Source organism: Aptenodytes patagonicus, chromosome 6 (genome assembly GCF_965638725.1).
Source record: "Aptenodytes patagonicus chromosome 6, bAptPat1.pri.cur, whole genome shotgun sequence".
NCBI classification, from domain to species: domain Eukaryota; kingdom Metazoa; phylum Chordata; class Aves; order Sphenisciformes; family Spheniscidae; genus Aptenodytes; species Aptenodytes patagonicus.
In genome coordinates, this window is record NC_134954.1 from 57,461,750 (window position 1) to 57,477,166 (window position 15,417).

The window sequence follows — 15,417 nt, forward strand, 5'->3', positions numbered from 1 at the left end:
TCCTTCCCTGAACACTGGCAATACAGGTTACAGATGTCACTGGACTGCTTCCATATACTGCCTTATTGCCTTCCCTGAAGGACAGATCCATATAATTTACTTAATTTACTCTGATCCATATAACCCCCTTAATTTAGTCTAGCTTAGAGAAGTAAAGATTTATGTAGCAATGTTTAAATCCAGGCTTTCAGCATTAACTGCTAGAAGGTTAGAAACAGGTTACCAGATAATGGGGAAGTATGGCACGTTCCCTCTGTCTTAGTACATGCATATGAGCCAGGGTTCTTGGGGCATAAATTGACTTTGGGAGGTAGGACCTAGTTTTCATGCATTCACCCTGCCAGTGGAGCATTCCAGGGTTCTAGTTCCCTTCTTTCCTCCAGGCCTCTCCTCAGCTGAAGTATAAAAGCCATGTCACCATTGAAACCTCTGCTGTACAGGAGACATTTCCTTCTCTTAAATCACGCTTAAGCAGGAGCTACTGAAATCCTAAGCTGACTCCTCTCACCTTGCCTATCTGGTTTCACCTACATTATTAAAGCCCTCAGGCTGATAACCACTTATCAAACAAAACATGAATTGCATATCCATCCTGCTAAACCCATAACCTCTGGTAAAGTTACAGATGTCCATTGAAATCTGCATGGTATTTCAGAATATGCCATTTGCTCAGGTGATACAACTTTACCAGAACATTTCTGGAGAACGCTACCTTCAGACCAAACTGTTCCCCATCTAATGGTCAGTGTGAGGTCTCCTGCATCAGGCCATCTAGAGGGCTCCCAGGAACCCTTATGGGCTGGGGGGTGGGGTTCATGCTCCCCAAAGTCTCCATCATTCTGAATTATTATTCATCCTTGACTGTTTCCCAAATTCCCCCATTTCTGTACACTAAAACCACTCTTCAAGCCTTGTTTTTACCATAAGTAGGTAGAGCTGAGTTTCAGACTCGTTGAACACCAAATTTTTGCTTAGGGCAAATAAATTCTGCCTGTGAGATCTAGACCCTGCAGCACATTTAGCCCATGAGATTGTGCCCAGAATTTCAGGAGGAGTTAGGACAGGACTCACCATGACCTTACTGAACATCTCTACGTCATTCAGGTTCTCATCAGTCACACAACCAGACTGGTTCAAGTAGTGGTAAGTCTCTGGTTCAGAGAGGGAGAGGCTCTCTGCAACAGAGGAAAAAGAGGCAGGGAGGAGAAAGACAACAATTTATTTAGCAATCAGCCTTTTCATTCTTAGTCCCCCAAAACAGTGTGTATGTTTACCACAGGGAGAGTTCATCTGAACAGATTCCATATCCCTCAAAAGGCACACCTAGACAGTGAATGCACTGGGGAAGGGGAAGGGGAAGTGTAACAAGGGTGTGCGGTAACAAAGCTTGCAGATGGTATGCAAAATTATTTAGAACAGTCAAATCCCAAGCTTCAGAGTGGCAGAATAATATTTCAATACTGAATTGACTCAGAAAAAAAAACAACAGAAAAAACCCAGAAGATGAAATTCAGTCTCAAAGTGTACAGAAAAACAGTCTTAACTATACACATAAAGTAATGACCTCTAAATTAGGTATCACCAATTGAGACAGAGTTCAGAGAGTCACAGTAAGATTTCTGAAGACATCAGTGCTGAGCAGCAGTCAAAACCAGTTCAGTTCCTTCAGTTTTAGAAGGAACACAGAACTAAACATAAAACCAGAATTAGGTCTCTGTACATGTCTGTAGCACAACCACATCTTAAATACTATCTGCAGGTTTGATCCCCCATTTCAAAAAGGATAGAGGAGAACTGAAAGATCTATGGAAAAAGGAGACAAGGATGATCAAGAGACAGAAACACATTACACATGGGGGAAGTGAAGCAGCCTGGGACACCAGCTTGGAAAGGGAGATGGGGAAGAATAGCAGAGATCTGCTGAAGAAAATAATCTGTTTTGTATGCTTTCCCTAAATACTTGCTGATAACCATGGTCCCCACTATTTCCCTTTGCTTTAGATGGATCTCTGAATTGACCCACATGGCCATCCCTGCATGAACTCCCTAGAACTGAAGCCCTACTTCCTTCCTGTGTCAGGCCAAATTCTTCCAACTGATTATTCTAACACACACAGAACAAAGGCATAAAGAAATTCCCCAGTCCCTCAAAACCAGAGTGCAACTGTAACATATTCCTGCCCACCTATCTGACCTCTTCAGCAAGACCATCAGTGCTCAGCAGTGCCCGGGGCAGGTATGCAAACATTGGTAAGGGGGTGCTGCACTACAGAGAGGATTCTTCCACAGCCTGCAGCTGCTGCCTTCTCTGCACACCCTCTTCCAGATCCATCTCTCCCTTCCCCATGTACAGAGCTATAAACCCTTTGTAGATACTAGACATGTTTTGACTCTAGTCCTGCCACTACATCGCTGGTCCTTCTAACTCTTCTCTCTCCTATACTGAAGGTTTGTTGTGAAAGTATGCCTGTCAGTCCAAACTTTGAACTCCTTGAACAGCTCCCATCAGCATCTGAATCAAGACTCTTTACCCTTCCTTTGCCTCTAGCCAGTTTCATTACCTCATCTCTCTATACCCCCTCTTCACTTTGCACAGACTTTTCCTTCCAGCTCAGAATGCCTGAAGTGTCTTTTCTCATACAGCATTTCTGTCATCCTCAGCCTCTTTCTCTCAGCTCCCCTTTCTGTTTCCCATGAAATCACCATATGGCCTTCAAGAAGAAGTTGATGATATATCAAGTACCTGAAATATCCATGCTCTAGTTGACTTACACCTGCTTCACGTGCTGGACTGGAAAGAGGACAGAGCCATATCCCAGAAAATTAAATTACCTTTCTGCTCCCCGCTCACACCAGCTAGCAGAGCATAAAAGATGTGGTAATTCCTCTCTCCGGGGTTCTGGTGTACCACTCTGTTCTGAAACAAAGAATACAGGAATAGCCAGTAGAAAGAGATCACACTTTTGGTTGCAAAGACAAAGGGAAGACCAGGATACAGGTAAATCTCCAGGGCCAATGCACAAGAGGGGTTTCTTCCAGTTTAGTGATGGTGTCGTGTAAGCTCTACATCAAGATCTTGTCATGTGTGGCTGTACAACTGAGCACGTACAGACTTCTCTGAACTCACTTAGAGAGTGCACGTACGGACAACTGAACCTGGTCAGCTCTGGCCCTGCTCCTCAGTGAGTTCCTGAGTCCAAAGTAAACTACATCAGAGCAGAGATGCTGCATTTGGAGTTGTACTCCCATATTCCTCTCTATGGAATTGAGTTTCCAGGTACTTGTTCTCTCTCCTTTTCCACTCTGTAAACAGCTTTTTCTTGGAGTCTCTCTGTAATGCACAGCGTTTATCAAAGACAGAACAGGCTCTGACATAGAACAAACATTGTTCCTCCACCATCCTCTTCCTCAGTGGGGACAGTTGCAGTAGTAACACCTAAAGAGCTAATGTCTATGTGCTGTGATGGAGGCAGCATCATCCAGTAGGAGAACTGGCACTGCCCCACCATACTATGAGGGGGGGAAGAGGGCTCACGCAGCAGCCAGTAGAGGTGATACCTACCTTTTCCAGTAAATCTGAGCAGCATGTTAAGGAGAACACATTCAAATGACATATGCACAGATCTCCCAACGACTGCCAAAGAATCTTCTAGACACATTGGGATGAACCCTGTAACAAGCAATAAATCATTAAATAACTGACGCTTTGGAAAGTGGACAAAGAGTGGTCCCAAACATCATCTTGGATCCTCCTCTCTACTCCTTGTCCAAGGAGGTATTATGTGCCAAAGAGATATTTAAAAGGGCAGGGTCAGATAGAGCATAGGACCTGCACAATGCTGAGGTAACCTAACAAAGGATGAGCCACATTAGGGACACCTAGAAAGATTAGAGAGGCCACTCTAATCTGAAAGTCTGCATTGCACACAGCAAGTCTTGCATCAGTTCTCATTGCTTCTGCAAGAGACCGCTATCTTTAATCTACCGACAGCACAAAGAGCAGAGACTAAACAATCCAAGCCTGTTATTTACAACAGTAGTAAATTCATCTGGCTGCTACTCCAGTGGAAATTGGTGTGGTTTGCAGCCATCAGCAGCTTTGAACATCAACATCAAGAAATGTAGCCAGGGCAGCTTTACCTGCCTCATGTAGACAAAAGATATGTCAAAGCCTTTGGGAGAGGGGTACATGGGCATACAGGGAAGAAAGTGGTCATGGCACAACATAATTCAACTATATCCAGTCTTCCCTGTCCTTATTGTCACTGGAACAGGCTCCCCAGGGAAGCAGTCATGGCACCAAGCCTGTCAGAGTTCAAGGAGCGTCTGGACAACGCTCTTAGTCATATGATTTAGTTTTAGGTAGTCCTGCAAGGAACAGGGAGTTAGACTCGATGATCCTTATGGGTCCCTTCCAACTTGAGATATTCTATGATTCTATGATGAGAGTTCCAAGGTCCACTGGAGACGGGCAGCCCAAAACAGGGAGTCATAACTGGCCCTCTAAATTCCTGTTCTCCTCTGCATCCAAATATTGTGCAGATTCTTAGCTTGGTCTTACTTTTCTAAATCATGAATTCATTGGCAGAGCTAACATAAGGGAACAATCTTCTGGGAAAAACAGGATGCAATCAACATGAGGGATCTTCCTAGGTAGCAAATTCTAGGGAATTAAGTATCAAGTGCTGTGATTGCCAAAGTGAAAAGTCAAACTATGTCCCTACCTAAGGTAGTACCTAGACAAAAGGTTTCTAGAGTTAGGTGCTGCAGAGCCACAAAACAAACACTTCTTCCCTCTTTAAGTTGCAAATTTGCCCACAGTTATAAACTGGCTTTGAGAAACTGTGATGAGGGATTTCCTGACCCACTCTGAGCTCCTCCTCATCTTCACTCACTCCATCCATTTCTGGTCCACTGAAGCAAAGGATACAATCAGTTACTCGGCCTCCCTGGATGTGTCCATGTTGAGAGAAGTGCAGCTGGATGAACTTGCCAAAGCGGCTGGAGTTGTTGTTATAAACTGTCTTGGCATTTCCAAAGGCCTCCAGAATGGGGCTGCAGAAGCAAAGCAATGAAGATATGATTGGTGATGGGATATCATTAAAACAAAGCGTGTGCCCAGCCTTTTGCCATTTGCACAGCATGCACTGCCGTGTGAGATTAATTTGTTACAGCACCGGACTGGACAAGCAGGAAGAGCTCAAGGGCAAGGAAGGATGGCAAGAGCAATTTAACACACTGCTAGATAAATTTTAAACCTTTGGGATTGGAGTTAATTAAATCAGTCCCAAATCAGTATGGGCAGCTGGCATTCACGCCATCGAGGGCATTCCCCATCAATGTGGCTTCAGGAAATGAAAGGTGGCAAGACCCAGCCAGGTTGTGTGCTTAACACAGCAGCATTCCATGAAATGGATTTGTATTTTTTTCAGGATTTTCAGAAGCATCAGACATACAGGGCAAACTCTCTGTAGCTTTAAACCACATACTTCTTTGTTTCTATTTCTATGTTTGAAAGAGAAGACAGTATAAGCCATCTCTTAAAATTACAGGTAAACATTTTCAAACTAACAGACAAACAGTACTAAACTGATTTGTTTGGTACTGAAATTTGATATGGGATCACACAAACCCTTGTTGTTACTTAAATCTTGCTTAGGTTGATACAAACCACATGGTTTCCGAGCAGAGGGAATATACACACATTATAGATTTGAAAACTTCATTCTAAGAGAGCCACATCATCCACTTCAGGAAAAAAAAAAATGTTGCAAAAAAAAAAAATCTATCACCAAACTTCAGACGGCTGATGAATTGAAGAATTTCGTCTCCCGGTCACCTTCCTGTCTTCAGGAGGTTCATACAACATGGAAAATAGTTAAAATGCAGCTTGGTTCTTGCTCCACAGAACAGCAGAAGGGAAAAGCCTAAACCATTCAAACTGACACGCTGAATCCAGGATTAAAACATTCATTTTTGCAATTCAGCCAATTCTAAAATAATCTGGAGGCCTGACAAGCAAGGAATCACTGAAATGCTACAAGAACAGCCATTAGGCAATCATGTTTAATTCTAAAACATACATAGTTTTTAACAAAAGTTGTTACAGTTATTACCCTGAGAAATACTGGCTTTTTAAACATCTCCATCGATCTACTGTGCAGTTCCACTCGAGACAGGGGCAGGTATAGGATTATTCACAAGTTAATAACTATAACACAACAAATAATCACAACTACAGATACCGCTGGAGTTTGTTGAAAGCTTCAGGCCTTGCAAGTGCTAGCTAAGTGAGAGCTGTGGTTGTGGGAAAGGCTCGACAACATTCAGGAAACCAGGCAGTATTTTCCTAATTTATCTCTTGAAAATATCATTTGAAACAAACAAAAGCATGGAAATGAAATTGCTCTGTTATAATACATTACAACCATAGAAAACCCAGTCACAGAAGTCTGTGTGCACAAATCAGGAGGTAAGTTCCTTGCCCTGGAGAAGACCCACGCCTCTGAAACAAGTATGTAAATAAGGACATTGCACAGGAATATCCCACTGAGCACACCAACGCCATGAATCAACAAAAATTAATGGGGACAACCAGAAAAAGGGAGGACAGGGTTATGTTATATGACTTTCACAGTTGCAGTGAGAGTGCAGTAACCAGCCAGCCAATCTTTATGGCTCTAAATCATGTTACATTAGATAAGCAAAGCACAAGGAAGTATCTTTATAGTTTAGTCTGGCAATGGGCTCACGCACATGAGTGCGGAAGTCTTTCAGGGATGGGGGAGAAAATAGGCACGTGGGTGTCTGATGCTGGCGGCAGCTGCAAGGCAGAGGGGTGGGTGAGCTGATACAGCCAGGAATGAGGGCAGGTGCCCGGGCCAAGCAAACTGCCCACGCCAGCAGGGCACATCACAACGTGGCATTTGACGCAGCAGTGAACTGTGCGAGGCGGAGCGGCGCATCAGGAAGGTGATGCTGGCTGCTCAGCTGGATGTGGGCTGGATGGGTGTGTTGCAGGACTCAAGACGATGAGAACCAGATTCAGCAGGGCAGCAGAAAGCAAAGCCTGGATTTTAGAAATATTGCAACATATGCAGCTCCAGGATTCAGACACATAGCTGAAGACAAAAAAGAAGATTTGAAGATTAGAGGGATGAATAACAGGAGAGGTGGCTATGCTGTCAGCAGTGTCACCCAACGTGGAGAAGGGAGCTTCAGAGTGAAGCAAGCAAGAAAAAAAAACAAGAGGAAAGTTAGCAGAATTTTTAATGGACTGATGGATATTTTCAAGAAGGAAAACAGACCAAATCAACAGTGCCAAGGGAGTTTTCAGAGCCTGGTTTCTGAGAAATACACCAAGCATGAATGTTACAACACACAAGCAAATGAAAGCTGACGTAACACTTTGTTTATAATGCTGTCTGAAATGGAGAAAGAATCCAGCATTGTTCCTGGGTATGTGCTGGGGTGCAAGGATGAAAATCCGCCATAAGCTAACCCAAGGAGGGCCACTGGCAGAGCAAGTGAAGCTGAACTGCAAACATATGAGGTAGACTCGTTAGGAGTGGCAGCAGCTTCTGGCTCTGGGCCAGGCCTTCAGCTTCTCTTCTTCAGGGAAAAGGTGACAAATCAAATTCTTTTGCACTTGCATTGCAATAGCTCACGTAGCACTAGAGATGTACACAAAACGAGTCACAAGCTCTTACTCCACTTCACGTCACAGCTGTGGGATCTTGCAAACTCAGGAATCACCTACCTACCATCGTAAGCTTTCTGGATCACAGTCAAGTTACCACTTAACTGCTAAGCGGGCTTGAGCCTTCTAAGCCGCTTGCCTTAAAGCAGATTTTGCAGGTCTTGAGTCGTGACTGTATTGCACTTAAGAGCTTTTGCCAATTTGCCAATGTCCCTGGTAAAATCTGCACACCTGCAAAGGATAAATCATCCAACAATGGTCTCTCAAGCACCAGGTCCAAAGGCAGCAACCCTTCTGCTCAATGCTGCTCTGCTTATAAGGATCCTAAAAACTGCAATGCTCTTGCAGCTGCCACGTTAGACACTGCATGTCTGCTATTTTCACCATAGTTACTAGTAACTTTTTTGCGTCACCGTCTTCCAGGAAACATTCCTTCTCTCTACTCCCTGGGCCCTGAAATATGCCACTTGCATGAGAGTCACTTTTACACAGATGGTTCAAAGGATTCCAGCTTATTACACAACTAGATCCTGTTGCAGACATCTGATTCACTCCTCTGGAGGTTTCTGCAACTATCACAGGCTCAAAGTGGGACCAGCCCGCAGTCTCGCCCTTGACAGTACCGAACTGCAAAACCCCCAGCAAGGTCCTCCAGGCAGTCTTGCATTGGGAAATTTTTGTTTAATTTAATTTATCGCTAATTAAGAGAAACTTCTGATCGTGGATTCAGGTGTTAAGAAAACAGACACTTAAGTAAACATCTTTCCTCCCTCTTCCCAAGGCTTACCTGACGTCAGACACCTATTGCTCCCCTTCCTCAGCCTCAGCTTTCATTTTTACCTCAGGCTACAACCGGTCCCTCACAACCTCCCCCGCAAGGCAGTGGGCAGTGCAGGAGGCTGGAGTCCCACACATAACGGTTTCTTACGGTCGTTCTTTGCTTCCTCATTTTCTCTGCTGCTCTTTGCCTCTTACTGGTTTTCCTCAGCTGCACTTTGCTTCTTTAAGTCTTCCTGACACGTTTTTCCTTGTTGTTGACCCACTTTGTTCCAGCGTGGGTCACCCATAGGCCATGGTCCTGGGGTGTCCCTGTCCTGGCATGGGTCATGGTCCCTCGGGTGTCAGGACCTCCTTTGGCATGAAGGATCCCCCACAGAGCGTGTCTCCATCCCCTCACGGCTGCCGGTTTCCTTCTCAAACACGTTTGACCCAGGCGCCACGCACTTCCCTGCACAGGCCCTGCTGCAGCCCCCAGGTAAACCTCCTCACTCATGGCCCTTACAGCTCCCATGGACATTTCTCCTTAAAATCACCTGCCTGGACAGCAAGAGAGCTGCAAGGTGGCCCACAGGACCTCTGAGGGCAAGACGTACTGGCGGCCTGAAACAAATGGAGGCCAGGGGAGAGATGGGGCTAAAGGAGAAGGCTGAGAGTCAGAGCATGACAGAGACTCACCATGAGCACAGCCACAACTGAGAGCTGTAGGAGACAGGGACGACCTGGGACAGCCATCCTTGTGGCAGGGAGGGACGTTACCCACGTCCCCTCCAGCCACTGCCACGAGACGTGGGCCTGAGAGCTGGAAAGAGGGACAGCGCAGTGATGTGCAAGTGAGCTCAAGGGTGCAGCCAGGCAGGCATGAAGGATGAATTACTGAAGGAAGGAGAAATCCCAGCCTTGGCTAGAGCATTAATTCTCTGGCTGCCACACACACCCTGCGCTGCTATTGGAAAGAAGCCGAATTAATCCACAAGCAGCTGGGAGAGCAGCCAGCGTGAGGCATGCCGGCGAGACCGCAACCTCCACATTTCCCTGACATGACACCATTCAGCCACATGAGCCTCGCTGCCCAGGTTTGGCTCCATCCACGGCCCGACTCAAGCAGCCCAAATGCAGACGCCGTGCAGAAGGCAGTGCCCCCGCCAAAGGCAGGATGCCCCAGCAAGCCGGCATTCGCGGGCCTGCCGGGCCCCTGCAGGACAGGACATGTGGCATCCGTGGGGGCGACCATACCTGCTTTCCAGGATGGCTTCTTCCACGCGAGTGCTCGTCTCGGACACAGGGGCCCCGAGGGAGGTCTGGCTCATGGCTGACAGAAATTTCAGCAGCAACTTGGTGCTCTCAGTCTTTCCAGCTCCACTTTCTCCGCTGTTAAAGAAAAGATATACATTCCATTCACAAATCCAGGACAGACCAAGCTAATGACCATCCCACCCACGACAGAGAAGTGATCTCTAGGAATAAACACGTAGCATCTCCACTGTGGCAAGCAGGGGTCAGGCAAAGGGTAGGGTAGTATGGCGTGGATATTTAAGCAGATGTTGTTGCAAACGGAGAAGCAGGAGCAAGGCGTGTAATGCAGTCAGGGAGTAGCTGGTTCTCCCATTTCTAACCTTATCAGAACACACTGGCTGTCATGACGCTTCCACAAGCAGCAGTAGCACTCATTAGCGGTGGCGAAGATATGGGGAGGCAGCTCACCCAGGCGGTGCTGTCTGTACAGGTCTATGGCATCCACACTGTACAGACCAGGGATGGGTTTGTAGGGATTTACTGATGCCAAGATGGAACCAATGTTTGTCTAGGGGGAGAAAACAAAACACAGCAAGGAAATAAAGCTCCTGAAAAAAAAATCACGACAAACCCGGACCCTGAAATAACTCATGGTGAAGGGAGAAAGCCTAAATAAGGAAGTTGGCTTTCAGCAGAGCTCCCCAATTTGGCAAAGAATGTCAAACCCCAGGGCAGGGGCTGCATCACTGGGTATGGATGGGGCAGTTTAAATTTCGCTGCTGTACAATAAAATGTTCTTAGTCTGTTGTCTTTGCTAAATTAAGCTTACACAATTTAAAAACATGAAGCCATCTTCATACCCAGCTACCTTGCACTGTGCTTGAAGCTGAAAAGCAGAGCCAGGACTGAAGGAGTGTCAGGAGATACCTTCAGTGCCCCTATCCACAGTCTTAAGTGGAGGGGGCTTGGCAGGGTTCAAGCACCTCCTGAACAAAGAGGTGGGACACAGAGACACACACACGTGTGCAAAGAGCCACTAAGCGTATCATTTTTTTATTCTGCTGAAAAATGCTGTTTGGAGCAGCTTAAATCTTTTGGTAAGCCAAATCAAAATTGACTGCTGAAGATGAAGCTCAGGATTTCAAGTCAAACCATTTCTACCTTTCCTAAACATATTATTTTGAAAATATTTATTTTGAAAATCTCACAGTTCAAGAAAAGAGTTAGTAAGGTTTAAAATAAACTACCCAAAGCCTAATATTAAATTTCAAACGTATTCTTTTGTGAAGTCAGAAAGAAATTCATTTTGGTTTTTTTGGGGCATGACTTTTTCGGTTCAGCCAACCAGCTCAAATCCAGTTATTCTCAGAGCTGCAGTTCAGAGCAATGGTGCCACCCCTCTCCTAACAATGCCTTTGTAATATGGTCAACATCCAGCTTAAAACCTGCTGCTGGTGCGGTGGCCTCCTTCACAGGGACATCCTGGGCTGCTCTACTTCAGCTCTACCCATTCTCAGCACGGGTGATGGAGGAAACACTTAAGATTGCTGCACTAGGTGCCAAGCTTTGTGGCCAGGGACAACATCTAGTATTATTTCCAAACCATTATTTCCAAACTACAAGTCACCACATATATATACAAGGATTTACATGCATCCATTGGAGAAGCTGTAAACGAAACACTTGGTGGATAAGAAAGACACATGCTTTCTCCCTGCCAAATGAAATCTGGGGCCATACTGCAATGCCAAGCTCTGAAGCCAGACTAAGATGCTGTAGTCACCAAAATATTTAAGATTCATTTATTAAAGCAGCAGTCACAGATCATCAGGGGGAAAAAGCCCATCACCTAGGCCTAATTGTATTATTGGTATGAACAGGCTAGCATGGAACAAGTCCTGAGGACCCTCTGACATGGACCTTTGTGGGCAGAAATATAATTCATTGGTGATGAAAGCAATAAGCAAGCAGATGATCTTTGGCAAGACAGGTGGGAGGAAATGGGAAAGCATTGAGAGAGAAAACATGGTCTGGGAAAAAACACTGTACAACCAGTAGAGCAACAGACATTGTCCAGAGACTGCAAGACAGAGATGTCCATCCTAACACTTCTCCCAGACCTTCACAGCATTTTTTCCTCTCAGATGTTTCGTTTTGCATTTCCCACTCTAGTTTCAGCTCTCCTAAGGAACAGAGCTCCCACCGCAGTCCTTTCCAGAACTTCTTCCAGTACAGCCATCTCTTTCAAAGGTGTTTCTAGGAAACTTTTCCATCTCCCAGTTGCAGTCTCCTCATCACCTGCAGTCCCTTATAGACAATTTCTATCCACAATTTTTAATAGCAGTAGTATTTGTGTATCAACCATGTACATACCAGCCACTCTATTAGCAAGGAGTGATCGTCCCGAGAGCTCTGCAGAGCAGGACAGGCCACACGTGGTATATCTACTTCTCAAGACAATAGATCCTACTTGGGTGGTTAGGCATGGCAGAGCTAGGGACAGCACAAAATGTGGCAGTACAGCCCCTGGCTTATTTATACATCACTCGCATTATGTTGGGTCTACTTTTATTAGGGGATACAGGACTTGCAGGAATGAAGGGGGAAGATACACTCTTAAATGCTGCAGGCTGTTGCTGTGCGCACATAATTTCCTTAAGCAGTTTGGTAGAGCTTGAAGACTGTTTCTTTAGAAAACAAAAGGTACTGTTGACATTGTCAGTATTCCTGTAGCACATTAATCATGGGTACCACACCAGTACTGCTACCTACACTCCCTGACCAGAAAGGGTCCTCTTTAGGAGCTCATGGTAGGATGCCTCCAGGCACATGGCTCAGAACTGCACTGCCCTTTTTCACAGCAGTTGTCCACTTCATGTTCTCAGTTTTCCATCCCCTCATTATTTATTTTTATTATTATTTGTTTATTATTATATTTAATACTAGTTGCCAGTATTCCAGGTTACCCATTCCTTCAGGTGAATTTGTTTTCCAGAAAATGATGATATTTCTCACCTGTTTCTGATCTCTGATTTCCTTCTAAAAATTTTTGGCCCTGACTGACAGGCATAATTCCTCTCAGTACAGCTTCACCTGCAACCTTAGCCTACTATGCTCTATCTGTGGAGACCATGGAGAACGATATTAAATGAACTCAACCCCTGTAACATTCATGGTATTCACAGATCACTGCCAGTCATTAGGTGGCACTACAGCTGACATTCTCAATTTCTGCTTAACTGAAAACAACTATACGCAGCAGGGCTATAGCAAAAACTAATAGTTAGTGATAAGGTAACTGCAATATTAATGTCTGCACTGCAGAAATGCAAAACAGCACTCGTCCGATTTGGTGTCCTCCAGGTCAGACATTGCACAAACATATACCCAGATACAGTCCCACTCAAGAAGGGGCTTACAATCCTTCACCGAGGGTTTCTTCCCAGTGCTCAGCACATTACAGAAGTCAGGCCCCTTCATAAATCTCCCAAAAATTCAGATCTAAGGTGCACAGCTGACATTCATACACTATGCACAGCCAAAAAATGACATCATATTTAAACTTTCAACACCTTTACACACGGATGGAGAAGCCACAGAACTAATGCTGAAGAGGAGAAGGAATGACACATCAGAGCTAGAGGAAAGGCTTAAGGAGATAGAGCTGCTGTGACACTGGCACAGTGCTGGCCGTGTGGCATTTCTGGTGCAAGGCACAGGCTGAAAAGGGAGAGAATCCTGCCTCACATTTCGAAGTGTGCGGAAGAGGAAATGGGAGGAATATACCCAAATGGGCAAAGAGCTGCACAAACACATAGCATGTGTCAAACACAGGTCAGGAAGAACAGCAAGGACAAGGGCCATCAAAAGAGTGTGTGCACGTGGGTACTGCCACAGGGTCACAAGGCTATGTTGATAGACAACAGACAAGGGGGTCTACAGCAACAAAAAAAGAGAATTTGCAGTCTCCTCTGCATCCCGGTGCAGGAGATGGTTCAGAAACAGGGTCACTTTATTGATCATTTCCTGGAATCCAGGTGCATATGGTTTGGTTGCCGTGGTAACAGTTGCTATGCAACACAGATTTACATTTTTCCTGTCATAATCTGAAAAACTCTGGGTGCACATAGCATGGACAAGCAAGGTAAGAGTAAAGCAAGGTAAGGCAGTCTTTGTAATATATCCTCCTAGTCCTCTCCAAGTCTCAGCAGAGCACGCTGCCATACCAGCACTCCAGGGATGCCTCATCCCAGGTGCGCTTTTCCTCACAATTCCTTTCCCGACACCTGCCTCCTTCCTGAGGGCCCGAGAGGGAAATCAGGAGATGCTTTGAGTATTCATCTGTGCAAGGAGAGCAGAGCAACTCAAAAAAGGCACAACTGCATGTAAAAGCAGAAGAATTAGGCAACAGGTTTGCTTTCCTAGTTTTGTCGAGCAGTAGCTTTATCCAGATCAGGAGGGATACTCAACAACAACATATGTACACTGTACTTTCCAGTCTGCTTGGCCATATAAACCTCTGAACAGTAATAGTGGGGAATCTGGGGAACATGAGCGCCGGCTTGTAAAACACGGATGGTCATGGAGGATACAGAGCTGCACAATTACCACAAAGTCTAGAGGTGAATGTTCGTGTTTTGGAAGTTCTTCTATAGATGCAAAGAGGTCTCCCCTCTAGTAGGGGTAGGATCTCACAGGGCTGATAGGGCTGACAAGGCAGAAAAAACCTCCCTTTTTATCCACATGAAACAATGCTCAGGAAACAATGCTAAAAATCAGTATTTCACATTCAAAGTGGCAGCCCCAAGGCTAAACAAAAGTCGTTAGCCAGAAGGATGTGGCCCAGCTTGAGCACTTACGTAGATGTTACCCTGTTGGTAGCGCTGGTGCAGGTTAAGCAGGATGGCAGCTTCATGCAGATCTCCCAACATGGACATGTCTTCTACCCCATCAACGCTGGTCTGGTGCATTGGCAAGACCTTTTCTCTGGAAAGGGAGGCCTTGGGGTACTGGAATACCTGGAAGAATGGGAAGAAGGACAAATAAGCGCATGACACCTGGGCACATGGTCTGATTTCCTCCCAGAAACATGCCCTTTTCCACAGCTTTGTACTTCAGCACTGGAAAAGGAAATGAATAAGGCATAGATCTGCTCCCTCTTTTTATAGTCGTTCCTCTGTTCCTGTTCCTACCTATTTGAGCTCTCTGGCCAGAAATCATACAGCACACTCCCTTCCTTTGCTACAGAGTCACTCTCTCACCTTCACTACTGACAGGGATAGATCAATGCAAGGTTACTTGACTTTTACTGAAGTGCCCTTAGCAGGAGCAGGGCACCAGCTTCCAGGTACACCAGGCCAGACAGGTATTACACACTGCGCTCATAACTGTCAATAATGGTGGTAGCTGCTCCCAAGAGACCAGGAACAGTCTTTCACAAAAACACAGGCGGGATCGTATCTCTGACTGTGGGGAGGTTGAGGCAAAGCTTATTCGCTTTCCAGGTTTGGCCCTGCACTCTCCATAGGAGCAGCCAGAGAGTGTCTGGGAGAGGTTGTCATGTCAAGAGCAAAGGAAAGAATAGCAGATGAGAAGCCAAACAAAGTAGTGGCACCCTGTGTGCATGCTGGCATGTACGTATATGATGCAGCTTTCAAAGCGTTCGTACAGTGACAGCTATTAACTTCTATCACTGCTCTGGGAAG

General features: G+C 45.5%; 1 protein-coding gene across 3 annotated transcripts in view; it reads right to left on the minus strand.

The window, feature by feature from the left end:
* The window catches only part of LOC143162415 (unconventional myosin-X-like), a 94,599-nt gene that overhangs the window by 60,059 nt on the left and 19,123 nt on the right, over positions 1 to 15,417 (minus strand). The window contains exons 3-9 of one of the 3 annotated variants that reach the window (XM_076342789.1): positions 14,572 to 14,730; positions 10,093 to 10,280; positions 9,713 to 9,847; positions 4,931 to 5,055; positions 3,563 to 3,576; positions 2,833 to 2,917; positions 1,072 to 1,175 (exon numbers count right to left, since the gene is read on the minus strand). In XM_076342789.1, the coding sequence (XP_076198904.1) occupies positions 1,072 to 1,175; positions 2,833 to 2,917; positions 3,563 to 3,576; positions 4,931 to 5,055; positions 9,713 to 9,847; positions 10,093 to 10,280; positions 14,572 to 14,730 (810 nt within the window). Of the gene's footprint in view, positions 1 to 1,071; positions 1,176 to 2,832; positions 2,918 to 3,562; positions 3,577 to 4,930; positions 5,056 to 9,712; positions 9,848 to 10,092; positions 10,281 to 14,571; positions 14,731 to 15,417 lie in introns of those variants that run through there. The other 2 variants (XM_076342790.1, XM_076342791.1) reach the window with 2 other exon arrangements.